A 27,735-nucleotide genomic window follows, 5' to 3' on the forward strand; every position below is an offset into this window, starting at 1 on the left:
CGACTCTCGCGTCCACTCGTTTTCTAAGTCAGTTTCGATGTAGTGAGCACGGTCGATTGTCGAAAATATTCGTAAATGAAATGGATAAAAGGTTTGACCTTTTATTTTTTTGGCGCCGTTCTTCCGGAAGGCATTCGTATTTTTATTTTTCTCAAGATTGTGTCTTATATTTTTTTTATAATACTATAAATATCCCGTATCGTTGGTCATCGCTTGTTATCTCGATATTCCTTTTGCATCGACCATCAACCTCTACATTGTCATTTTCGATTTCGTGATATGATCATAGAATACTATCTTAAACATTCTCACCTTGCCTCAATCTTCTTCTTACTTCCAAAGTAGATTTTTTTTGCTAGGATCCTTAAGACAAGGAAAAAAGAAGACAAGGGTGGAGTGAAAGCACTCAGGATGATGATGAGTCTTATAATGATGACAATAAGATCTCAAAGTAAGATAAAGATAATGAACAACGGAGATTAACGAAGAAAACATCATATTAGAAAAAAAAATATTATTATTCGTCACACCCCCACCTTACTTTATAACGACTATGAGCTAAGTGAATTCGTACGAATAAAAAAAATTTACGAAGGTCGTGACAAGACAGTTATTTTTATGTTACTAAATATGTTTCGTAGAAATTTCTTAAAAGTAATGAATGAGAAATTCTTAAAGTTATGATTTTTTTTGAATTCGTATATATATATATATATATATATATATATATATATACCCACCTGTTCCTATAGGAAGAAGGGTAAAGAGTGAACCGTGCGAGAAGTGTTTGGTTTGACAGGAAATCTGGAATGTTTCATCTCCCGTTTCCGATCGCCCCAAGTCGTACCACGAGAAAATCTCCACGGTTTCCTGTGGGTCATGGCGGCTTGGACCGGCCCCACCGTCCTCTCCCCGGCGTCACCCTATTGTACCCCTACGCGTCTCCAAAAGCTGCGTCATCTTGTTGTGGCACGTCGATTGCTCCACCTCTGCTATCATCTCGACCCGTCAAGATCTCGTCGCTCTCGCTCGCACCCGTCTCTCGGATCCCTCTGCCAGTATCCATCGCCGGCCAAGGCCGATCTCTGGATCTGTTGTCTTCCCAACACGATCGGGTTCCGAATCTTGATCTTCCGCGATGACATACGGCGATCGCATGACCACGTTCGAGGATTCGGAGAAGGAGAGCGAGTACGGATACGTCCGCAAGGTAAATCGTTCTTTGTTTCCCTCTGCAGTCTCATGGAGTCCTACATGGTCCTTTTGACTATGGATTCTGGGAGTTTTAAGGTTTTCTTTGGTTTCTTCCTTACGGTGCTTGAATGCGTGGAATTGACCTGATTTATTGAAGTCCTTGAGCCGACTCATCTGGCAATGGATCATTGACTCGTGATCTGGAATGAACGGCGCGATAGTCGTATGAAAATGCGTTGGTTATGAAGCTGAAACCTAATTGCGAGGTTAGGATTTGGCGTGTTAGACTAACCGAATTATGTGATGATCATGAAGCTGTGTATTTTCGATGTTCGTAGATTGATGGACATCAAGGTCCTGCATGCACATACTTCTTGTTTCTGTGGTCATGTAGCAGCCCCGGGCAAACTTATTACGTTGATTCCTTTGTCTCATTTTGGTTCTGTGAAATCGCACTACCTTTTTTAATCTCTTAAGCTTCTCTTCGTTTAACTGCAAAATTTTAATCATGAGATTTGAAAATATATCTAGGCTTCTACAGTCAACTATAGTGGACACAATTTCTTAAGTGGACAATACACAAATTTTAGTGTCAAAGATAGAGATGCAAGGTTCACCATTCCACGGGATACTGCCAAGTACAGGCGGTATGTGTTGGTCTGACAGGGACTGGTATGGGCGGTACATATTGGTTTGTCGGTATATCCCACCGTACTGTGTTGATACATTGATATGGTTTGATATGTACCGTATCAATGGTTGGTCGGTATACAATACGAACTGATAAGACGAATCATGTCGAGATGAAAGTTTATTTTTTAGGTGTAAAAAATATTTAATGAAGACATAAGTAGTCTTTTGTAAGAGAAAAATGTGTCTGATGGATGTGCATCACTTTTAAGTCTAGTTGAGGAGTAGCAATGTTCTATTTAGCCCATTTGTATTGTTTTCTATGTGCTGTTTTCACACACACTTTTGTGGTGGTAAAATAAGAGAAATATTAACCTCTTATGACTTTGTGGTCCATGTTAACTGTTCTGCACCAAAATGGATGCCAAATAGTCAAGAATGAGAGTTACATGTGCTTTTAAATTCTCTTTGATTTTTCTATTACAGTCAGCAGATGGAGTCCCATTGTAGGATGCTCTACTTGAGAATCAAGTATTAGTTTTTGCTGACTGCAGTCCACTTCAAAATTTACATTTATTTAGTTTTGGTAGTATATAGAAGCGACAGAACTTGAATGGTCAAATGGATATGAAATGTAATACAGAGAATTTTCCAGATGGTTGTTGATCATATAAATACATATTAAGCTAGCATAAGATGAATTTGATATATTTTTTTAATTGACATTTAAATCTTTCAAGGAAAGCTAAAAACAATTACCAGTTTTTCTCTCTGTCCTTGCCTGTAGCATGGCAGAACCATCAGGCCCATTTCAGCCTGACTTGAAAATTGGTCATTGTGATTGGTGGGCTAGGCTAGGTCGAGTGGATAAGACCCCTGACTCATGATGGTGGGGTCAGGAGGCATTACTTGTTCACTGCATAATTTCGTGAGTCCAATCTGTTTGGACTTCAGGTTTTCATTGAAGACAGACCAAAGCCTAAATTAAGTCTGAGATTTAATTTTAACTAGATGTTCTGGCCTATCCCTCTTAGCAGGCTCAACATCTTGTCTGCTGTTGAATATACATTGTCAATATTTTTCAAAGCAGGGCTTCTTTTCTGCTGCAACGAGTAACTTATGGAGAATCTTTGCTTGATTGTTACATCACATTAATTATTACTGCAAATTTTCAGGTTTCTGGGCCAGTTGTTGTGGCTGATGGTATGGGAGGTGCTGCCATGTATGAACTTGTTCGTGTTGGCTATGATAAACTGATTGGTGAGATTATTCGTTTGGAGGGTGATTCAGCTACCATCCAGGGTAAATGGCATCAAAATTTTTTTCACTGTTTAATTCCCTTTGTTGTCTATCTTCAGTTATTTTAGGTTGTTTATTCTAAGGAATAAATGATATGTTGCCTACTTTTGTTTTTAAATTTCAGTTTATGAAGAAACTGCTGGTTTAATGGTCAATGACCCTGTTTTGCGAACTCGAAAGGTTATTAACATTTTCAGTGGTTATATCTCTTATAATTGATGTATGTGATTATGGTCTGGCCTTATCTATGGATTGATTTTTTTTTTTTTTTTTCTTTTTGTTTACAGCCTCTCTCGGTCGAGTTGGGACCTGGAATTTTAGGCAACATTTTTGATGGAATTCAGGTTTATGTTGAAATATTAAAGGAAAATCTAGTGTTGTTGGTTCCATGTGCTTTTTCCATCATTATGTGATTCTTATTGGTTAGAATTCACATATCTAGATATTTGTGACTTGCCTAACTATAACTAGTGGCTCAATATGTTCTCACCTAATTATCTGATTAAATTCAGTAGCTTTTTCAATTGGTACAATTAAAGTTTGTTGCACTTTATTATAGCCTTAGTTTGCTTCGAATCTTGAAATTTCTCCATGTGTTTTCAATTCATATTCTCATTTGTTGTTAGTTGCAAAGATATGATATTTGACATTCATGTTATTGATCACCTCATTGAATTTGTATTTTCTTGTTATTAATCTATTTAATTCTTAATTGCATGTTCGTTCTTCTTCCTAATTACAGCGGCCTTTGAAGACTATTGCTCTAAAATCTGGTGATGTCTACATCCCTCGTGGTGTTTCTGTTCCTGCCTTGGACAAAGATATATTATGGGAATTCGAGCCTGGAAAATTAGGTAATTAGATCAATTACTTGGAATTCATATATTGCTTGTTTGTCCTCCATATTTTGGTTTTTTTATTGTTGCTAGCGTGTGACGTGCCTAAAAGTTTGATCTGTTCTTGCACTTTCTTTAGCTGTTGGAGATCTTCTGACTGGTGGAGATTTATATGCAGTAAGTTGTATGAAATTGGACAGATATGGAATATTAATTGATATGAGATTTAATTCTCAGTATACTTGTTTCAGTTGTCTTAAGATTCTAATGCTCATTATTTACCATGCAGATTGTCTTTGAGAACACACTAATGAAGCACCATGTTGCTCTTCCTCCTGGTTCCATGGGAAAAATCAGTCACATTGCCCCTGCTGGTCAATACAACCTGAATGTTAGTGAACTTATATATATGTATAAAAGTTCGTTTGCATCAAGCATTTTCATTATGTTGCTTTTGCTCAAGGCTTCTTTTTGTCTCACTTACTATTATATTTCTAGGACACTGTATTGGAGCTGGAGTTTCAAGGTGTTAAAAAGCAGTTCAGCATGCTTCAGGTTAGTAACACTGTTCTTTGTTATTTAGAGTCTGATCTCCATTTTCCAATAAACATAATCACTGAATGTCTCCTGACTTATTTCTGCAGACATGGCCAGTACGTACTCCAAGACCAGTTGCAGCAAAGCTTGCTGCTGATACACCTCTATTGACAGGACAGGTAAATTGAAATGGATGAGGAACACCAGGGATCATGTTATGCTTTTAGATAGTTTGAGAGTTGTACTTCTCAGTGTTCATAAAATTGCTTTCTTGTGTCCTTTCTTTCTTGTATTCAACATACTGAATTGGGTTCTGTTATTCAGCGTGTACTTGATGCTCTCTTTCCTTCTGTTCTTGGAGGCACTTGTGCTATTCCTGGAGCCTTTGGTTGTGGAAAAACAGTCATCAGTCAGGCGCTTTCAAAGGTAATATGTTTCTTGCTATAGTTCATTTCCTTGTTTTTGTTTTTGATTGTTTACTTACACTTATCAACTTCTCCAGTACTCTAATTCTGACACAGTGGTTTATGTTGGCTGTGGGGAGAGAGGGAACGAAATGGCAGAGGTTTGTGTCCACTTACCTTGTACTCGGTCATCCTTATGTCAATAAGATATCACATAAACCAATCTCCAGGTGCTTATGGATTTTCCACAATTGACAATGACCTTACCTGATGGTCGTGAAGAATCTGTCATGAAAAGAACAACACTTGTGGCAAACACTTCCAACATGCCTGTGGCTGCCCGTGAGGCCTCCATCTATACAGGTATGAGCTAAATAGTCAATATCAAGTGAGGGTACAATATATGCGGTTATGGTGTCTAGAGTAAGACTCAAATCTAAATTATAACATGTCAAATGCTATCATGCTTTTCCTCAGCTAAGCAATTCATCTACACAACCCTAAGCGAACCTAAGTGAGCAAGTAGTGCAGACAAAAATATATCTTAGGTATATAAAATTTGCTATTAAAGGTGAAAAGGTAAGTCTATAGTAGGAGAACTCCTATATACTGTTATATTTGTTGCAATTATTTAGAAGTTTCTTATATGATATTATTATTTGTGGCTACCAAGCAAAAGTTCTGGGAGTTCTGACATGTCAATTAACTTCTCAGAAGTTGCTTCATATAGTGATGAGAGTTTAAGGTGTCTCATCACTTGGCTGAATATTCTATATTTAAATATGCTAAGTTGATTTATAACCTCTAGTTCAGCCGGGATGTTATTGGATAAAATGTGATGAATCAAGTAGATTGGTTCTATCATCTATGCACTTTGAAGTTGGATATTGCCTTGAATTATAATAACCATTCTACATATCATAATTATTAAGTGACCTGAATCAGAAGATGAGGCATATACTGGAGTCTATTTGCAAAAGCCATACGTACTGGTCACTGCCTTGGTTGTAGGTTATCATAGATAGACTGCGAACCCTGCTTAGTCCTACAGCACATCTCACTAGACAGTGTTGAAATCAAGGACACTTTGCAGCTAGAACAATTTATAAAAAAGATGTTTTGGTTGTCCTGATGTGCTAGTTTGGGATAAAGCATGTTATTTTTTAGGTTTGAAATCTATTAGTATAATAGTATTTATCTTCTTTTTCTTCTTGGATATTTGAGACTGCAAATAAATTAAGAGCAGAGCAATTTGGGCTTGATTCAGATGACCATATCTTAATTGTAGATGATGAATTGAAAATGCGGCCTTTATTTTCTTTCTTACAAGCATCTAATTATGGCTATAAAGCAACACAACACTTTTGTAGGGTGTTATTTGGAGATCTAGGCAGTAATTTTCTTTAGCGTGCTGTTTAAGATGCTGAGATATCTTCAGATGCTTTTAAGTTTTCAAGAATTTCCCCTTTTTTTTCTTGTGTTAACTTTGTTCGACATTTCTTTCTATGAAATGGTCAGGGTATTATATGTGCATATGTATATATAATATGTGTATATAGTATATACAGCAATTTCCTAGAAGGACCCTATTTTCAATTGTTCCCACTTAAGACCTGATATGCTTTTCTTTTTCTTTTTCCCACTTAGACTCTCCTTAGACACCAGTTGGTCCTATGATTCATACCATGCAGATAAAGTATGCAAGGTGTGTACTGTATATATACATATATATATATATATATACATATATATATATACATATATATATATATATACATACATATATTTATATATATATACATATACACACACACACACACACATATATATATATATATATATGTATATATGCATATATATATATATATGTATATGTATATGTATATATGCATATATACATATTTATACATATATATATGTTGAGAAAAGCATTAGTTGTAATCTGCTGTACTATAGGTACTTCGTGTTTTCTATATATTAGAATTGATTATGTTTGTGTACATTTAAAATCCGCAGGCATCACAATAGCTGAATATTTCCGAGACATGGGCTACAATGTTAGTATGATGGCTGACTCGACCTCCCGGTGGGCAGAAGCCTTGCGTGAGATTTCAGGCCGACTGGTGATTGTTCTTTTTTATCTTATCACAATTATTTAGCATTTAGTAACATGGTTGTAACTTACTCCTCCTTAATTCAAACCTTATTCAATTTTTTTCCTGCTTTTCATTCTAAAAAGAGAACTTTTGTAATACAACTATGAAATAGATAGTGCAGTGTCCATGTAGTAGCTATACAAGGTTGCAGAAAATAACTGTTCTTCTTGCAAGTTTGTTCTGTGTTGTATTAACAATCACAGAAGAAGGGTTAAGACAAGTTAACAATTAGCGATAAATGCTTTCAAACACACTGAAAGTTAAGTTAATATGCAGTGTATTTTCTCTTCAGCACTCATCACTATTATTTCTGTTAATTTTCCTCCCCTTCTACTTCTTAAGTTTATTTAATCTCAATCTGGTTTGTACTTGTTTGTATATTTCTTCTTCGTCAGGCTGAAATGCCAGCAGATAGTGGTTATCCTGCTTATCTTGCAGCACGTTTAGCTTCCTTCTATGAACGTGCTGGTAAGGTGAAATGTCTGGGTGGGCCAGACCGAACTGGCAGTGTCACAATTGTTGGTGCTGTTTCTCCTCCAGGTGGTGATTTTTCCGATCCTGTTACTTCTGCAACCCTGGGTATTGTTCAGGTAATTGAATATTGATGTGCCATCAATTCTTCTCTGATATAGAACCTTGATTGATGTGTCATCAATTCTTTGCCTTGTAAATGCTATGCAGGTCTTTTGGGGACTGGATAAGAAGCTTGCTCAAAGGAAGCATTTTCCGTCAGTGAATTGGCTTATTTCATATTCCAAGTACTCAAAGGTTTGTTATTGTACCATTATGTTATCCTTAAGTTACATGAAAAAAACTTGTAGTTATCTCAAGTATCATGCACTTTGTTGGTTAGAGACTATATAATTAAAATTAGTGATGTTTTAAAACAAAATGTGAACGTGAACTTGTGGGCATGCAAGGGTATGACAGGGCATTTGAAACCATCAGTCGTACAATTCTTATATTTTTATTTCATTTTTGTTATACTGAGTACAACAGTTGCTGTAGTGATAGATAGCGAACTGCTCCTAATATGCTCCAGCACCTTTATGACAGTACAGTTTTGCATCTAATTTCCATTGCTTTACTCTTCTGTTTATTGCAGGCCTTGGAATCTTTCTATGAGAAATTTGATCCAGATTTTATTGACATTAGAACAAAGGCACGTGAGGTACTACAAAGAGAAGATGATCTGAATGAAATTGTGCAGGTAATTTTTTCCAGCTTATCTTATCATCATATGATAATTTTGTTTTAATTTGTTAAATTTTAACTTTTTTCTTATTGTTGTTGAAATCTAATTGTAACAATTTTAAAATGTCCAGGAGCTTAGCCTTTCTTAATATTTATTGATTTTGAGATCGTCAAATGATTTGTAAAACCTTTAAGTTTTTATTTTACTAAGTCATAATATCTTTTACAACATGTTATAAATTTAAGGATTCTCCTTCTTCCCTTGTTATCACTGGATTTAGAGCTAGTTTTACATATGATTTATGTAATTATTGAAAATTTAATAGTACAAAGTTTCTTTCACATATTATGTTTTTAGTTATTATTTGTTGGTCTTAATGACTACTTCTGATTTTGCAGCTTGTTGGTAAAGATGCATTAGCAGAAACAGACAAGATTACTCTAGAGACTGCAAAGCTTCTGCGGGAAGATTATCTTGCACAGAATGCATTTACTCCGTATGTTCTATCTTTGTCATAATGACTTTTATTTCTGACTTCCTCATGTAGTTTTCTTGTCCTCCTAAGCTGATCCAATTGTTAACTCTTATGATTGTAACAGATATGATAAGTTCTGCCCATTCTACAAGTCTGTTTGGATGATGCGTAACATTATACACTTCAATACTTTGGCAAATCAGGTATTCTTCTATCTACTGGAAATATCTATTTTTATAAATCTGACATAAAAAATTGATTTGTAGAAGCTTGTGTTTCTTGTTTCCGGTTTAATTCCAACCTTGGACTCACTTAGAGGCTGGTAATTGACCGGAACCAGGCTTTATTTTGAGTAGGTCTAAGGACTGATGCATCATCAGCCATTTATATACTATTCAAGTGTTGGCTAATTTTTCAGTTGTCTTTTTGGTGATGATGACAAATTTCTGGTTAATGTTTCATTTGTCTTTTTGGTGATGATGAGGTATTGTGAAGAATTAGGATTTGGACCCCCCCCCAAAAAAAAAGGTTGAGAAAAGAATTAGGAGCTCTGTTGATGATAATCTAAAGGAGTCTTGTTGTATTTTGCATTAAAGAAATCTTGTAGTATCTATTAACTTGTATTAGAATAGTTATGATAGGGCTTGTAGTTTTTAGAATTCATGTATTCACTCTTGCTCTCATGTTAATTATCAGGCTGTGGAGCGAGGGGCAGGTTCAGATGGCCAGAAGATTACTTACAGTGTCATTAAGCATCGACTGGGTGACCTTTTCTACCGTCTAGTGTAAGTAATAGGCTGAAACTTGTGCTTGACGTATTGGAGCGTGCCTTTATCTTTATCCTGGAACTCGTCCATATGTCTACTTAGTTGAAGAATTGAGTTTATATTTGGATTCCTCAGGTCCCAAAAATTTGAAGATCCTGCAGAAGGCGAGGAAGCTCTTGTCGCAAAATTCCAGAAACTATACGATGAGCTCACTGCTGGGTTCAGGAACCTTGAAGATGAAGTACGTTAAGACCTGCAAAACCACAAGGGAAGCCAGTTAGGATCCCTCTCACCAATATATGATATGCAAATTTTGGGTGATTAGTAGCATTATCGAGACACCATGCTGCAGGTGTTCACCTTCAGTTTCGTGAGTCTTTTAACATATTTCAGTGTTATTATTATTTATGTGAACTACTGTAATAAAGGTGGGTGTATCCATAATAATCACTGTATCGATTAATCTTATATTATCTTGCAAGTCTTTGATGCTTCTTTTTATCAGAGAACTTTGTTTCATGCTAACAATCAAGTACTTTCGGAGGCCTAGGCGGACTTTTGGTTATCATCCTTCAGGTTTGTGTTTTGTGTTTCATCCCATTATGTTTCGGATCCTGTTATCACTGCACAGTTTGAAGATAGTATGTTTCTCTATCTACATTGGCACCCTCGTTTTAGAATCAGTGAGTCATGCCTGAATGTTGCATGCTGATTATGCTTTTTCTGGCTTTATCAGGTGCACTACGTGTGTCAGTGTTTTCTTCTTGCATTTCATTGCATATTTTTTTCACTCTTTTTAAACGAGATTATTAAGCTATGTTGTTAAGGGTTTATGGTGTAGTCCTGCACAGACAACCATGGCTTCCTATCAGTCACAACAAAGATGCCGAACAGAAGAAGATCCCGCTAGTGGCTGCTGCTGCCGCTGATGATGCTGATGTCATGCAGCTGGTGATTCTGACGTCATGCCTATTTCCTCTTTGAGGCCTGGGTTTGTGTTTCCTGTCCTGGGCAAGACAGGCGAGCCGCTGCTGTGCCTATAAAATGTTTCATTTTAAAAGACAGCAGCATCCAATTTGAAATCGGATGGGCCATGATCGAGCGCGAGGTCAATGATAATGACATGATCCACTTGCGTGTTTCATCTTCGTTTAAAACTAGCAAGATTCACTCGTTCATGTAGATATATAAATATACATCTAGACATTGATACTAGTTGACTTCTGGATCTTCTTGGATCTAAACTTTCCAAATTCCATAGATATATCCATCATGGTTGAAACACCCGTACCCGATAGCATAAGCTAATAAATTCAATGACGTGATTCGGATCGAAGAAGCAGGTTATCGGATCCACCGACGTTCCATCATTGAGCTCACTCGATGTGGGGTTCCATCCCACCCCATCGTGTTCCCAACTCGCGCATCTGTACATGAGGCCAGGCCAAACAAGGAAAAGAAGACGAAGCATATGAGGCTTACGCCGAAACTACAACTGAAGATATAAATATCCTTTTTTACCTTATTTTCCAAATAACAAGCGAAGAAATTTTCTCGTTGAAGCGAGGGAGAGACCGGCAGGTGCTTCCCCTCTGTCCGCGCGAGAGTGCCAGGGAGCGAGCGAGAGGGAAAGCCATATATGCACGCATAACCTAACAAAATGAATGGGGAAGAGTTCTTGATCGGTAGTTATTTTATTCGGCTCTTCAAATATCCCCTATTTGGACTTCCTTTTCCATCGTCCTGTCTCCTCCCTTCTCCTCGGTAGATCTCTCCTCCCTCCGGTTCCATTGCGGATATTGTCATCGGGCGATCCCTCCGCGGGCTCCGCGGCGTTGGAGTCCGAGGTAATTGTTCAACTGTTTGATGTAAGCTTCGATCTTTCGTCTCTGGGTGCCTTTTTTTTGGTCTTCGATTCGTTTTTTTGCTTGGGAATTCTTTCTTCCTTTTTGATCCGTGGAGCATTCTTGCTCTGGTTTCTTGCCGTTCGTCGAGTCTTGATTGGGGTTGCGATTTTCTGGTCTTTTGAGAATTGGAATTTGGCGATTGGGATTTGGGTAAGTGGGGGAGTCCCGTTTCTTCTGTGGCACGCTTGCCGTTGGTTGATCCGTTCCGAAAGCTATGTTGTTTGCTCTCCTAGGTCTTACTTTTTTAAATTTCAGCTGGGAAACTCACCTAAAGTTCTGACTCCGTCGAAGCTCATAGTATCGCCCCTTGGTTTGGCTAGTGATTGACCTTTTCTGGGTTTTTAAGACCGCATGGTATAAAAGGAGAAGATAGATTAGGAAATCTCAGCAATGTGGAAGAATCATGTTAAGAATACGAGGACAAAATATGCTTTTGTATGTCTTTTGTATCTTATTTTTTCTTGTATCTTATCACCTATAGCTTGAGATAATTGCATCCTTCGCCATAAGTTCCAATATATCTCTAAAGGTTGGCAATATTTTTAAGTAAGTACCACAGATCCAATTGTCGATGCTCAACTTTTCTTTTACTTTAAGTTCTAAAGCAATGTTAATAACATTTTTCAGGAAATTGTATTCGTTTGCTCTCCTCCAAGAAAATTAGTTATGTGACGCATAGACAACTTTGGCACATGTTTTGCAGTTGGATCATGTCTGGCTGACGATTCCTATACACTCTGTATACTGTGCCCTGTGGGTGATGCTTTCACATGCAAATCCAATGGCCGTGTCTGATGATGAAGAAGGAATCTTTATAGGTTAGACTGCTCTAATGAGAAGAAGAAGAAGAACACGATGAAGGTACCACAGGCATGGCAGCTAGGCAATGGGAACACACACATTATACCAGGACCAAGCAGCAGACCAACCGCAAGGTCGCCTAGATGGATAATCATTTTGATATGCTTGGTATGTGTCTCCTTGATTGGGGTGTATGCATATCCACCTCGGCGGTTTTCAGCTTGCTACTTCTTTTCTTCAAGTGTTTGCAGCCCACATAACGATTGGCTGCCTCCTATAGCACGGGAACTTACCGATGATGAGATTGCTTCTCGTGTTGTCATTAAAGACATTCTTTCCATGCCATTAATTCAACCAGAGAATCCCAAAATTGCTTTCATGTTCTTGACTCGAGGTTCACTGCCATTCGAAAAACTCTGGGAGACATTCTTTCTGGTAAAGCTTTAATTTTACTATATGACTTTGCCCTTTTTCCTCTGGTGTTTTGAAGTTCTTGTGTTTTTTTTTCTTGCAATAAAATACAAATAATTTATCTCTCTTATTTACCTGTTCTACTTGAGTGTTTGACTCGATAGTCGAGATTCATAATGGCATTCCTAAAGCTCCAGATCTTGTTGCAATATGGTAAGATTATTCATATATATGAAATACTTCTTTCTGTGTTTCATCTTAGATATAATGGGAATGAGATATTTAAGTATATTTTAGCAGTCTTGAGACCACTACAGTTAAAACTTAAAAGATCATTAAATGGTACCATGGACACTTGTGACCAAGCTTTTCGTTTCCCTTGTCATTGTTCAAAAACAAAAAAAAGAACAAAGTAGCATTTAACAGGTTTTTTAAACAGACTAGGAAACAAACAAGAATAATTTTTATTTGCTAGATTTATTGAATCATACATGTGCTTATTCCATGGCATATTGTTAATTCAAAATCGACTACTTATCTTACACTTATGGACCATCAGCTTGAGAGAAAATCCTATTGGACATGAATAATTTAATATTTTTACTGTGTCCATTTCAGGTATATGTCAGACACAAGGATAGTTACATGTACAAACTTCCACGAAGCATTTTATTTCTAAATAAATATAAAAAATGAACATATACCTTTTGATAACTTAAGGGAGACCTCATAAATACTTCTTGGGAAAAACTTGTGGAATATTGTTTTTGTTGTTTCTGGTAAATGTCAAACTTAAGAAAATCATAATAACAATCTTACCCCATTTTTCGTAAGTTCTTTCCGTATTCTTTAAATTTGTGAAGTGCTATGTTACTAAGAATAATCTCCTTCATGATGTATCTAGGGATGTTAATTAATTGCTTGTTCTTATTTATCATGTTTTTCTATCTGTATATATCAAACTTTAATATATCAGTAATGTATCTAAGATAGCTTTTAGTGTTTTTTGTGTACCTATCTGTCCTACTTTCAAAATTTGCTATAGCGGCATGTCTCTATTGTGTTGTATCATGTTTCATGACTGTATCCATGCTTCATAGCTTACCAAAAATATATATGACTCACTTCTACATTTAAGGGATCGATGTAAGGTGTGATGTAAGTATATTATGTAGTGTGAAAAATATCTTGTTTTGGCAATATTGGATCTAGTGGAAGAACTTTTGGAACTTGTCCGATTTTAACGAAATAGAATTTCCTGAAAGCAAGTCTGCTCTTTTGGGTAGATAAATGATCTGGTGATTCATTGTGTACTTTTTCATTTGTCTCATTAAATTTCCAAATGAGCACTCCATTCTTGCAGGAGGTTTATGGGTTAAAATGAGGTGCAGTTGCTTATATCACCCTGCATCATAAAAAAAAAATCATTTTTACACTCTGGAATATCATATATATCCCTATAAATTAAAGAATCATCATATTTGTCATGTCGCCAATTAGCTTTTGACAGTTATGGTTTCTTTAATACTGCCTCAAATAGGAAAAATAAAGCCACTCCGACACTGTACTTTTAAATTAATTGAATACTGAAAATTCCTACATATCTGTATTCTCATTCTTTCCCTATCACTTCAAGTTTTTTCCTACTCAACCTGTTCACCTTGCTTTTCCCTCCACCATTGTTTATCTTTTTAACAGCCAAGGTAGATATAATAGATGGAACAGAGGGGAAGAGGGGTAGGGGACAAAGGGTGGAGGTGAAGATAGAATTGGAGGAAAGGAAAAAGAGGTGACAGGGCATGGACACATGAGAAGCTGGGAGGGGGGAAGAGAGAGGTAATGAGTAGAAGTAATTTAGTCAGTCAACTGTCAGATTTTGGAATTGTTGTCTGACATTAACTTTTTATGAATGTTTAAAGGGTCTGAGAGGTACATATGATATTTGCAACTTCAATGATGTATATATGAAGCTAGGATTGCTGTTGGCAGGCATATATTTGCAATTCTGCCAACAATGGATTTGCATATAAGTGGAATTTGTCTAGTAGAAGCTTCACACAACAATGAGTAAGCTATAGTTTCCATGTATCACAACAGAATTACTGCTTGATACTATCTTTTGTTCTAGACCAGGTCTTTGCTCTATAAAATGATTACATTTCAAACATGGGAACTTCGGCATGTATAAGTTGGTCAAAAACCAAGTTTGTATTTGTATGTCAGACCAAGTTTACATGGAATAAATGCAAATTTGTAACTATTTTAGTTATAAGAAAAGAATACATTCACAGTATAGTTTATAATCTCAAGTTGTGGTTAAATCTGCATCTACAGGGCCATGAAGGGAGATATTCCATCTATGTACATGCATCACAAGAGAAGCCAGTGCATGCGAGTCCTTTATTTGTTGGCCGAGGCATTCGGAGCACCAAGGTAGTTGAAAATCTCATCTTCTGTACTAATTTTCAGAAGCTTTTTGTTAGCCCAATCCATGCATGAATGAAATTACAAGACAGACATAAAAATATTGGGTATCCTGTGTATTTGTCTCCTAGATAGATCACTGGCCGTTGATCGCCATGTCCATCTATAGATAAAAAAAGATATCGAAAAATTCTTGATGCTATACTGCATATATTGTATGCTCATATAACCACAGGCTATTGGTTACCATGTCCATTCCTGAGAGAGAAAAAAAATATCATAATGTCTGACACTATTTCTTGATGCTATAATGCATGCTGTGGCAAATAAGTTGTACCAGGAGTACGCATCAGTTGCTACAACTCCAAATAAATGGATATGGGTATGTAGTGACTATGATGTCAAGGGGAACACTGTGATTCTTCAATTAGCACTTCTACACCTAAGATATTGTTATTCAACCTTCATGATTTGTCATTCTATATGAGTTGATACGTCTTGATTCATGATTTAATGTGTATAGAAGGATATTAGTGATTTTTCATGATTCAATTAGTGATTTTTCACAATGCTTGTATCCTTTTCTCTAGGTAGTTAAACATTGGAGCTTTTATTGTAGCTTCTTTATATTTGCTTCATTTGTCAAATTCTCTTTTGATCATCTGTGAATAAACCTTTTAATCAGATTCCAGTTAACTTTTGTGTGTTAGCTTAGTCATTACAAACAGATTTCAATTTTAGAAATTAATCTGCATGGAGTGACATTGCAACCTCAATAGAAGTGCGGTAGCTTAGTGAGCAATGAACTTCCAAGATGCAAAAGTTTGTTAGTGTCTAGTTGCAGAACTAGAAATTTACCACTGAAATTGGTGAAGGCCACGTCACTTCATACTTGCTAAAATTATGGGAAATAGCAGATTGTAATATTGGAAAGATGGGTTTAGTACTCGGTTGTAATAATTATACAAGAACCATTATAATGGAGGGCGCAAAAGATGGTGTTGATGCAGTTATAAAAGGTCAGATGTAGGAGAGCTACAAATGAAAGAGGATGAGAAACTTGAAATTGGAAATCCAAGGATGCAAGATTGAGGAACCTGCTGCTAAATATTATGGGCCAGGTACACTCTTTGAAGCTTGCTCTTCCAACACCTTTAAAAGCTTGCCTTGCAAGTAGATTAAGCATAGGAAGTGGCATCAAACTTTAACATTTGGGTATCATGGAGGAAGGAACTTCACAACGTAAGAAGAAATCGTGTCTTATAAAGCTCAAAATGTTGAGAATGAGCATCTCGAGCAGTTGGAACTGCAAAAGTCCTGGTGTAGGTTTGATCTGGTCACTTAGTCTGGCCTTCTGGGCTTACAAAATCTTCTTTTTCTATATACCAAATAGTGAGTGACTGAACTCAAACGTGCAACTTGTCAGACAATTCTATTTTTATAAATGAATAGATAAACTTGGTTTTTTAGTTGTTAAAATCTATAAACAGGAAAACCTATCAGTTCAGTCATCATTTACTTTTAGACAGTCATGTGTTCTATGTTGTCATGTTGTTTAGGTTCAGCTAATACTTGATCAGAATCAGTGTTTGAACTTAAAACATTTGCACATTCAGGTTATATGGGGTAAAATTTCTATGGTTGAGGCAGAAAAGAGGCTCCTGGCAAATGCACTCCATAACCCTGATAATCAACATTTTATTTTGCTTTCTGACAGGTGATCAACCATGTGAATCTTTTGCCATGCTTTTCTGCTAGTGAACTGAATCTCATTTCTTTTATTGCAGTTGTGTTCCTCTTCATAATTTTGATTATGTTTACAACTATTTATTGGGAACAAATGTCAGCTTCATTGACAGGTAAGGCCTCTATATACATGTTGCCAAAGAATTTACTGAGCTATTTTCTGTTGGATTGGTTTGGTCTTATTTGTTGTATAATAAATTATGTCTAGTTCCAGCAAATCTGAAGCAAAATTACTATATGTAGTTATATAAACTATTTTCCCTGATGCATTATCTTCCTCTGATAATTAAAGAACTGATTCCTGGCTTCCTTTTTATAATCGTTTGAGACTGCTGTAGCTTTTGGGATCCTGGTCCACATGGTAATGCCAGATATACAGAGCATATGTCGCCTGAGATTGAAGAGAAGGACTTCAGGAAGGGTGCACAGGTAAACTTGTTTTTCTTTTTTTCCATTAAAAATACTACCTAAGAAAACCAAGCTAGCCATGAGTTGCAAGAAAAGATAGATAGATTGACCAAGGAAGAAGGATAAAAAGAAAGTGGCGTGCTCTTGAAGTGCAGAGAGTAACTACTAGCTTCCAATATTACAAAATAGACACCTGACCTAATCCTAATAATGAACTGATCACATTTTGAAAATCAGAATCAAGTGAGCTTAAGCTACCTGCATTGAGTCTAGAGCAAGAGACAAAACTAAGTCAAAGTAAGTCTGATAGCGTGATGCTTTTCCATTTAATACATGCAAGAGCATATCAAATCAAATTTCATTTAGGAGTTACTGGAGTTCTGAGCAATTATTATCTGTTTCATGCAATTTTTAAAATAACTGTTAGTTTTTGTCCTTTTTGTAGGATATAGAACAGCATGTACTTTGTTTACATTATAGCATTAGTGTCATGAGGATATCCTTTCTTGGAAGAAATACCTGCGTATGTTAATTTTATGTTTGAAATGATACAAAGCCTTTATGTTAGAGAAATAAAGGTTACATTTTTATTATGTCCAAAGACATTTCTGTTACCTTATGACATGTTGAGTCTAACGCACTTTGCAGTGGTTCACAATGAAGCGAAAGCATGCTTTAATAGTTATGGCAGACAACCTTTATTTTACAAAGTTCAGGCTTTATTGCAAGGTAATACATGGCTACATCTCTTTTTCTGTTGTATATCCAGAGTAGAGTTTTACAAATGTGCAACAGAATGCAGATGATTGCTATTTCACGAAAATCTATTTTATTGAGTTGCAGAAAGCATCAATTGTTGAATTAGATGACTAGGGATAGAAGTTTGATCTGTGTTCTCTGATAAGTGCCTTTGGTCAAGTCACTTAGTTGTTGTTTTTTTTTTTTTTCAGTTTTGGTAGTAATGATGGTGGAGGAATGTTTTGTTTACTCAGTATGCTTTAATATGTGACACTCCAATAATAGAAGGAATGTTTTGTTTACTCAGTATGCTTTAATATGTGACACTCCAATAATAGAAGGAATGTTCCAACCATAACTCAACCCAAAAATTGAAAAAAAAAAAGAGTTGGAGGGTCCACTCTTATGGGAGAATTTTTTTGCTCTCTTGTGCATAATGGACAATTTTTTACTTTTCACCAGCTTGGGCTTGAGATTAGTTTTGGTCGTAAAGATGTCTCCATTAATGCATGTATTTTCAAATTACAGTGACAGGAGTCATGCACTCTCATCATCAAAGGCCTTGTTGCCATGTTTGTTTAAGGCAGTTTATTGTTTACCTGGTTTATCATGTTGACAAACTTTTCTACCAGTTTGTTTCGGGATGATTGCAGCCTCAGATTTGTGACAACCTTGTTTGAGGGCCCCTGAATATGCCTCTTTAAAATTTTGTTTTACACATATAACTTCTATTTTTTTCTGCATAACTTAAATTTGAGAGATAAAATGATGGAGATTACCCTCATGAAAAATATACTTACAGTTTTATATATTTGACCTTGGCAGCCAGGTTTTGATGGACGTAATTGTTATGCTGATGAACACTATCTGCCGACTCTGTTCAATGTCAGCACATAAGACCATTTGTATTGTCAGCCTGTGAAGTTTTATATTCTCTGACAATTAGTTACTTGCTTCCCAGGACTTACATATCTTTATTCTGCAGATGATCGATCCCACTGGCATTGCAAACTGGTCGGTGACACACGTGGATTGGTCTGAAGGAAAGTGGCATCCAAAAGCATATCAGGCGAAGGAAGTGACATATGAACTCCTGAAGAACATAACTGTATACTTTTGCCCCTTCTTGAGATATTAAGTTTAATCTGTTGTGAAGCTTCTGAATGTACTTTTGCTGATATAACTAACATTGGCAGTCTATTGATGAGAATTATCATGTCACAAGTGATGATAAGGTAAAATTTAAAACCCACATATTTGTTGACTGTGTGAATTTTGTATTTGCAGCATGCTTTCCATGTTTCCCTTGCAAAACAAAATTAACGGTATTTGGTTTCATGACTGTTGCAGAAAGTCAAGATGGTGTCGCCTTGTTTGTGGAATGGAATGAAGAGACCATGTTATTTGTTTGCCAGGAAATTTTTGCCTGAAACCCTTGACAATTTGATGCAGCTGTTCTCCATCTACAGAGTCATTTAAGTTATCTTCCCCATTCCATTCTTTTGTGGTGTCTGCACTAGACCTTCCCATGCTTGTGAGAAGTCATTTATGCTGTAAGAATGGTCGTAAATTTGTGAAATTCCGTTTCTTTCAGTACCAATCTGGGCCTGTAAATGGTGTGGAATAATTGTTGAGGCCAATGGAGGAGTCTTTGGAGTAGGGTTATGGTGGCTGCTATTATATGTTACGATGCCCTGTAGTCGACTTGTTTGGGCCTGTAAATGGTGTGGAAGATTGTTGGGGCCAATTGGAATGCCTTGCACTTCTCGAGTCTCTCGAGTAGGGTTATGGCGGTTGCTATTATATGTTAGGGCCTGTAAATGGTGTGGAAGATTGCCGGAGCCAATTGGAATGTTTTGCAAGTCTCGAGTCTCTCCGAGTAGGGTTATGGTGGCTGTTATTTATATGTTATAACCATGCCCTGCAGTTGGCTTTGCTTAACCCTTCCCTTTTCCATTTTGTTTGTGATTGTAACTATGGACAGCAAAATTTGTTAATCATAAATTTATTTGCCTTATTCTTTTTTTCTCTTTTTATAGATTACAATTACACCTGTTTTTTCTTCATATGGTGAACCATGTAGCTTTATTCATGACTGAATGCAACTATACAGATTGGGGCAAGTTAGAATCGGTCTATATCAGTTACAACCGGCTTAGGTTTTCTTGAAAACATGTTCTTCCCTCATTGATTTAGCCATGAAAAGATTATAATTTTATCCTCTCATCTATTTGCAAGCTGTACATATTAATGATCTTTTCCTGCCACACATGTATGCCAAGATGGCCATGTAAACAGAGTTTGATTGTAGAGCCTCTGGTTGTATTTATATTTGATTGATGAAGTTCAAGAAAAATTTAGAGCCCCCAAAATGATTAGATTCTGTGCTCTTGTCTTGTCAAAACATGAAATTTTTTAATGATGCATGTATGTCGTTATGCATGAAAATTTTTCGATTTTGCATTTACATGCATTCAAATATTTGAACACTCATATTAACATCCATCCAATAAACTCAAGTCTATTTGTCAATATTATTCTATTTAAGAAATTTGCTAAAAATTAAATATTTAAACTTATCTTATATTATCGGTACAAATTATTTGAACTATATATATATATATATATAAAGGGTAAAGGGATGAGTCAAACTTTCTTGCTATTGTCGTTATGTTTGCTTTTAGAGCAAAACTGTGGACTAGTAATTTTTTATCCTTATTATTTTGGGCCATCCAAACCTCCTCATACTTCTCCGTTCCCCTCGTACTCTCCTCTTCTCTGTTGCCGAATGGAAGTCTCTCGGTGGAGCCAATGCTACGCCGTCTTCTCCCAGATGAAGAAGAACACCTCTGCTCCCTTGCTAGGTTAGCGTGTCCTTTTGCCGCCTCTTTCTCTAATTTCTTCTTGCCTTTCCCGCTCGAAAGTCGTTCTTTTAAGGGATTTGTTACCTTCCGCAGCCAGGAAATCCAAATACTCTGGCCAATCAATTGTAAGCACACTCCATTTACGGGTTCTTCTTCGGAATTTTAATGATTTCGATGCGGAAGATTGAGTCTTTTTGTCGAATCTTAAGCATCAAGTTTTTTTTTTCTTCTTTTTATTTGATTCGTATTATTTTTTGCTTCAAGAGAGCAATTCCGATTCGAATATTGACGGTGGGCAAGAGGAGGTCTCCAGGGGTGCAGCTTTTGGTCGAGGAGTACATGGAGAAGCTCAGGTACTATTGCAGCGTCGAGGATGTCCATGTAAAGTCTAATCCAAAAAGTAGCAGGTATTCTATGCTATTATCTTCTTCTTCATGGAGACTAAAGATATTAGGCCTTTTCTTAAAAATTAATGTAAATATGCAAGGCTTGTGCAAATTAACGTCTTGGAGGAGTGTCGATGCCTCAAAATTTATGTATACCTAAATTTTAGAAAATTGGAAAGGTGTCAACTTTTTTGTGATTTTTCTTTTGGAAGTCTTATTTATGTATAATTACCAAACTTCTAAACTTACTACTGTAAGTTTATGCTTCTGATACTCTAAGCAGCAATGTGAAAGCTCAGATTGATGCAGAAGACATGGTCATTATGCAACAGATCAGACATGAAGATTGGGTATGGTCTTAATTACATTGTCTATTGTCCTTCACTGTGCCATAACTTCTATTGGAGGAAACCTCGAGTGGAAGAGTTAGAGGGTAACTGCTTGATCCCATTCTTGTGAACAGCTGCTGGTTATCCAACTACTGTATCACAAAGAGTATTTTATCTCTGATATCCAACTAACAAAGAACGTAGAGAAAATCTAAAGAAGAAAAATGCAACTAGTTATGATTACCCATCATTTGTCAGTTCCATCATTTATTTTCTATAGTTTTCATGTACTTGTGTTAAAGAATTCTTTAACTTGTTCTTGTTTTATTTGCTCCTGTTGAATTAGGTTGTTGTGTTGGATGAGCATGGACTAGATGTCGGATCTGTGCAGTTAGCTGATTTATTGGGTGATGCAGGAAGAACAGTATGTACTTTACCTTTACCTTAGATGATCCTTGAAAATGCAGCAGAGTATCTGAAATTTTTTCAACTTTACAAAAGGATTATGTTTCATGAAAATGAGTGGGCATGACAGTAGTCTAGCATCCTTTTTCAAGTATCTTCAGTTCATTTTCAGTCCAGAGGTAACATTGACTACCAATATACTTAGACATACTTCACAGAGACACTCTCATTTGTTAGACACGGCTTGTAAGAACCAGATTTAATCAAAATAATCTCTATATTAGACCCTCTTTCATCATTATTGTAGTTCAAGACTTAGTTAACTCAGTTGTAATTGGCTTTAGTGGACTAGTTGCTTGAATTTCAGTCATATAGTTTTAAATTAATGGAAATGTCCATATGTTCAAGTCGTATGTTGTTTTTTTCTGATATGTGCAATATCAAATGGTTTTAGACTTTTAGTAAGTTGATCCCTCTGAATGAACCTCAAATATGATACACTTAGTTGAACCTTTATTTGTAGAAGATTTATATGAAGAAACAGTATAGGGTTGAATGTACAACAATGCACATCTGAACTTTTCCCAATCCTGTGGAGTTACGTATTCAAGTTTGTAATGCTTTCTGCAGAGAAGAGACAATATGGAATTACATATTCAAGTCATTTCCTTTTTTTTTTCCAAAGAAACAGTTTCTTCTTGTATTTTCTTGTAGGGTTCAACAAGACTTGCCTTTTGCATTGGCGGCCCATATGGTCATGGACCACAGTTGCGGAATCGTGCCGATGTAACGATTCGATTATCTTCAATGGTGTTGAATCACCAGATTGCATTAATTGTGTTGTTGGAGCAACTTTATAGGTAAGACTGCCACATTTGAGTTCCTTTTGCTTCATCTCTTTCTTTGAATTTGAACTTGGATGATATTGTAGTCATAAAAAGTATGCTCTGCATTACATCATAAATCATTTGAAGTATTTATGGGAATAAAAAATATGGAATTCTCTAATACCTTAACAACTGTAGTAGCATAAATACAACTTCATATATATCATCTTCCATCTTTGTTGATTTGCTCTAATGTTGTTGAAATCTGGGACCCCAGGTGAGGAGGAGAAGATCTGAAAATTTTGTGGAAGGCTGTTCACATGATCATCTAAAACTGGCATGGAATCCCATTTACATTGTGCTACAGAAATAAATGTCTTGGATTTTGTAAAGAGAATGATAGAGAAAGGAGGAAAAATGATCACTTGTGAAAATGAGGATAGTAGGAAAAGTAGTACCTTTGACCCCATGCTTTGCTTTCTTTGAAGATATGAAGCCTTTAACCTGATGCCTAATTATATTCTGCATTCTAGAGTTTCCATTGATTAACTATCTAATTGTTCCCCATTAAATTGGTGAGTAAAACTGCACTGGATTTTCAGATCATGGACAATCATCAAAGGCCAGAAGTACCATCATTAGGATGACTTATCAGTCTTCTCAATTTCGTGGCAATTTCCTGGTAATGTTGCAGCATGCTAAGATTACAAGTTTTGCTTGTTGACTTTATAGGTGAGATATGTTAGTCCATTTTATTCTTGCCCATGTTTCCCTGTTGTATCTACAACCTCAAGTTTCCAAACCTTTAATGTTTCATATTTGATTCAAACTTCTGCATTTGGTGCAGCCTGCAATCAGGCATATAAAAACGAGTGTAATCTCCTCGAGCTCATTTATTTCTTTGCAGAGTGAGCATCAATCGACCTGTTGAAGCTGGCTTTTTAATTATCCAGAAAAAAAGCTGTCCATAAAGCATCCACCCAAGATGAGATGTGTAGTAATTCAGATCACTCTGATGATGCCACCACTTCCACCTGCAAATCCCAGACTGATCATGGAGTTCACACAGGACAGGATGAGTTGCTCTGCAACAATCACAGACATGGGATTATTTTCCTATCACGGTCGTGCCATCCTTGTAGCATGGACCTGTTAAATTGTATCTGAAGAATTGGTTTTTGTAGGTCATCTCGTTGCTTCCTGATTGTGTTATATACATGTGGAGGCATTCGTTTTGATGTAAAGCGAACAAAATGCTCATTAGGTTACTCTAATCTATACTACTTGTGAGGCTGTCACTAATCGTTCTGTTAAAAAGTAACAAGTCGGAGCTTATGGCAGTGCTCAGTCTGCAGTCTTTGAGTATTTTCTTATATCAATTTGATCCTTTATAATCCTTCTGTGACCACTTAACGCTGATCATTCTCTATAAATAATGCGAAAGAACTTATAATAGGTTGTACTCGACCTTGTTCTGCAAACCAATCATCTGGTAAGAAACGGACTGATTCATTGCATCACTGCAAGATCATAGAACCATTGATACACAACCCTGACTTTGTGACACGAAACCTGGAGCAAGGTTTGTTATACTATAGTGGTACATATCAATTTATCGATATACTTAATTGTATCATGTGTTAGTATAGATTGATATAGATCATACCATTAGTCCATCTGTCAATAGATTGATATAGATCATACCATTAGTCGATCTGACACGAAACCTGGAGCAAGGTTTGTTATACTATAGTGGTACATATCAATTTATCGATATACTTAATTGTATCATGTGTTAGTATAGATTGATATAGATCATACCATTAGTCCATCTGTCAATAGATTGATATAGATCATACCATTAGTCGATCTGTCATGGACAACACTATAAACATGATGTTTGATGCAATGCACGAGAATGTTTTTGTCTTTTAGTTTGGTTTATGCTTTACACAAGATTTACATTAGATTTTGCAGTCCTATTTTTATTGGATTTTATGATTATTTCAGGCTTATAAAGGTAGTCTGTGTGTAGTCAGGCAAAACTACCTAGAAATAAATCATCTAGACAGCCATTTTGGAGGTTTCTTAGCTTTGCAAAATGGTGTGGAGTATCAAACAATACAGCACCCAGGAGCTACTCGAGTGTCACGTGATTGGATGGGCCTTTAGGGTAGTGTCTAGAGTTGGTTCACTACTTTGTTCCGTGTAGTATCATGTGAGCATTTGTGGGAACTTTTGATCGTAACGAACTACTTTGGACTCTTCGCCGTGTAACCGCTCAGAGTTTGCGAAGTTTATGTTTGTAATTTGCATTGTCTATCAAGTGTTTACTAAAATGGTTGTTTGTGGATCTTGAGTTAAATGTTTTCTCTAGCCCGTCTTCTCTTTTGTATATCCTTAAGGGACTATAAAATGTTTCGGTGAGATTAACCCTTTGCGAATGGACAAGCAAGGGTGTCACATGACTTAGGCAAAATCAACTAAGTTCATGACAAATGATATCAGAGTGGGACAAACACACTTACAAACACTTAGAATGCAAATGTGAGAAACCTAGCAGGGCCATGTTGAGGGTAGCCAACACATGTGATTGTTTGAAGGAAACAAGCGTATAGGCATAAGGAAAAAAGTTGCTTAGAAGAGCGAGAATCTGATATTGACATTTAGAAGAATAGTCAACTTTTCATGTGAGAGACACCATAAGAACAAGCTAGTTGGGAAGAACACATAGTGCATAAAAGTTGGAATAGCTGAGTTCGAGCTACGACTCGATGTCAACAACTAAACTTAATAGTGCTCAAGGCTAGCAGAGCACTTGGCAAAGGATGAGACCGTGTAAGGTGAGATGGGTTGCATAGTGACCGAAAGAGTTGTGCAAAGCTCACAAAGGTAAGGGGAATTGCTAACTCAAAAAATTTGATACTCATACAAGAACTTATATGCAGATAATGGATTATCTATAGCAATCCCAAGATGATCAAAACTCGACGCCATGGAGCATTAAAAATTTCTCTTAAGTATGAGAATGATACATTTGTATAAGGCTACAGTATACAACAAATTTAACATACTGCTAGGCCTCGAGGGATGCAACAGAGGTTGTATTGGTGAAGAGTCACAATCTAGTAAGTGCATTCACGTGGGTGGAACAGTGCATAGTTTATTTAGCAAGACGGAGTAGTCCAAAAGGATAATGGTCTTCGAAACTTTCAGAGGGAAGGATACAAAGAGAAAAGCTGCTTTAACGGGATAGATATCTAGGAGGGATAAGTTTTGATTCTCTAAAAGGAGAATCATGTGTAACAAACTGCATGTGTTAAGGAGGAGTATCTCAAGACAATAACTCCATAAAGCTTACCAAGTAAGTGACAATAAGTCATCGCATGATCTCACATGATATAATGCATTAGTGGATGTGTTACGAGATCAAGTGGGGGAGTAACCCAAGGCAATACCAAATGAAGACACACTTAGTGATGATGTAGAGATCTGATTCAATAGAAAGCTAACCTATGGAATGGTATGCTTGAAGGCCACAATCAACTTAATGCAAACTAAGAAATGGAGCAACTTGGGTGAAATTTGGTGAAGTGCCCAAATCACATGAAGAGAGTCAACATAAAAGACGAAACATAGAGTGTAGCCATGAAGCTTTCCTTGAATGAAAGTCAATGACATAAACTCTTGCAAAGGCAAGAGCGAGATCATGTCATTCCATATGTCCCTTGTTCTGATGGAGTAGACTCAACCTGCTAGTGGTAAAGTTGAAGTGAGTTTTGAGGCATATGCACCTTATCTCGACAAAGTAGTTGATAGAGGAACTAAGGTGACTCAAATTACAGAAGCGAAGTTGAGGTCAGAAGGACTTAACACGTGACAAGAGGACATAAAGGCGGGTACTCTTAAATAATATGTTATAATACTGTCATTCGAGTTGTCGCGAAGGAAGCAATACGTAGTGGAGATTATGTTATGGGGCAGAAGCCCAAGATCCAAATAATGACACCAATTTCAATGAAGTTAATGGACTTTGAGAGCTACTAGGCGATGGACTATCTTAGAGATGTGATTCGTCTAAGTGTGACCCAAAAGTAGGTGGATGCAGGTGGTGCTAGTTATAGGTGCCTTACAAGCCAATCATGTGAGTGATGGCACGTGTGACATGATATGCACTCTTTTTACTTATTATATTATTTGATAATTTATTACTTTATCTTGTATGCTGCATATATTGTGATGTTTATGGATCTGTGCAATGGGAATTAGATCGTGATGAGATCATGATAATGAGATTTATTCACCTTTAAATATAGACCCTAAATAATCATGGTCATAGGTCACTCAAGAGAGATATCGAGATGACCGGATAGATTGGTGTGTTGTATACCTGTCCATATAATGGAGGCGATTGGTCTCATAGCTGCTCATATGGGGACACTAGGGATACCACGCAAGGTGCTCATTAGAGAATGAGTTCACTAATTGATTCACTTACGAAATGTTAGATGGTTGATGATACCTCATTGTCAAACAGTGATACCATCATCACAATAGTGTATCTAGTCCTTAGACTTGAGACACCAAGGATGTCTTATATGAGTACTCCACTCTCTGATACCAGACTTATAGACCTGAAAGTTTCAAATCTAGCATAGTTGCTCAGGAAAATCCCTAGCCAGGGTCATTTGGATTGAGAGAGAAAGAGTTCTTCGAGAGAATCCGATTAGAGCGAGATTCGAATAAAAATCGTACGAGCCTTATAGCATATGCCCGGAATTCGGTCTCTGGGTATTAGATGGATGAGGGACTATAAATATATGGTAACTGATGAGGATAATAATGACGACAAGACTCGAGCTGACGTCACCTGCCCTAGATGACGCATCACGCATCGATCGACCCGACAACACCTGGTCAAACGGACCGGAGCGACGGCCGAGGCACATTAACGTCCTACTCATGCCTAATCCTTCATGCCACGCCAACACTACTG

General features: G+C 36.7%; 3 protein-coding genes across 11 annotated transcripts; all 3 read left to right on the plus strand.

Moving 5' to 3' along the window:
• Window positions 1–953: 953 nt before the first annotated feature.
• On the plus strand, window positions 954–9,994 carry LOC135597081 (V-type proton ATPase catalytic subunit A-like). Its single transcript, XM_065089547.1, has 20 exons — window positions 954–1,210; window positions 3,000–3,126; window positions 3,248–3,303; window positions 3,411–3,467; window positions 3,866–3,977; window positions 4,099–4,136; window positions 4,249–4,350; window positions 4,458–4,514; window positions 4,604–4,675; window positions 4,821–4,922; window positions 4,999–5,061; window positions 5,131–5,263; window positions 6,917–7,023; window positions 7,452–7,646; window positions 7,738–7,824; window positions 8,162–8,266; window positions 8,650–8,747; window positions 8,851–8,929; window positions 9,423–9,511; window positions 9,629–9,994. The coding sequence occupies exons 1-20, from the start codon at window positions 1,139–1,141 to the stop codon at window positions 9,741–9,743; spliced, it is 1,866 nt and encodes a 621-aa protein (XP_064945619.1). The 5' UTR covers window positions 954–1,138; the 3' UTR covers window positions 9,744–9,994.
• Window positions 9,995–10,936: 942 nt separating this feature from the next.
• Window positions 10,937–19,945, plus strand: LOC135582389 (glycosyltransferase BC10-like). 4 transcript variants are annotated; one of them, XM_065089551.1, is made up of 11 exons: window positions 10,937–11,361; window positions 12,028–12,636; window positions 14,947–15,045; window positions 16,653–16,753; window positions 16,824–16,895; window positions 17,121–17,211; window positions 17,839–17,919; window positions 18,754–18,813; window positions 18,914–19,036; window positions 19,125–19,163; window positions 19,279–19,945. In XM_065089551.1, exons 2-11 carry the CDS (start codon window positions 12,256–12,258, stop codon window positions 19,405–19,407), a joined length of 1,176 nt encoding a protein of 391 aa, XP_064945623.1. In that variant the 5' UTR covers window positions 10,937–11,361; window positions 12,028–12,255; the 3' UTR covers window positions 19,408–19,945. The 4 variants fall into 4 exon arrangements, with proteins under 4 accessions (XP_064945623.1, XP_064945622.1, XP_064945621.1 ...); XM_065089550.1 differs by having other exon boundaries at window positions 12,104–12,636; XM_065089549.1 differs by having other exon boundaries at window positions 10,937–11,340.
• Window positions 19,946–20,611: 666 nt separating this feature from the next.
• LOC135597082 (putative RNA methyltransferase At5g10620) lies at window positions 20,612–24,086 on the plus strand. Of its 6 annotated transcripts, none has more exons than XM_065089554.1 (8): window positions 20,634–20,792; window positions 20,886–20,917; window positions 21,057–21,199; window positions 21,462–21,528; window positions 21,854–21,931; window positions 22,627–22,772; window positions 23,342–23,421; window positions 23,647–24,037. In XM_065089554.1, the coding sequence occupies exons 1-7, from the start codon at window positions 20,717–20,719 to the stop codon at window positions 23,379–23,381; spliced, it is 582 nt and encodes a 193-aa protein (XP_064945626.1). In that variant the 5' UTR covers window positions 20,634–20,716; the 3' UTR covers window positions 23,382–23,421; window positions 23,647–24,037. The 6 variants fall into 6 exon arrangements, 4 of the variants coding, with proteins under 4 accessions (XP_064945627.1, XP_064945628.1, XP_064945624.1 ...); XR_010481110.1 differs by having other exon boundaries at window positions 20,638–20,792; window positions 23,342–23,471; XM_065089555.1 differs by lacking the exon at window positions 23,342–23,421 and having other exon boundaries at window positions 20,615–20,792; window positions 21,057–21,145; window positions 23,647–24,086.
• Window positions 24,087–27,735: the final 3,649 nt, after the last annotated feature.

The sequence above is a fragment of the Musa acuminata genome, chromosome BXJ1-11, assembly GCF_036884655.1.
Source record: "Musa acuminata AAA Group cultivar baxijiao chromosome BXJ1-11, Cavendish_Baxijiao_AAA, whole genome shotgun sequence".
NCBI classification, from domain to species: Eukaryota; Viridiplantae; Streptophyta; class Magnoliopsida; order Zingiberales; family Musaceae; genus Musa; species Musa acuminata.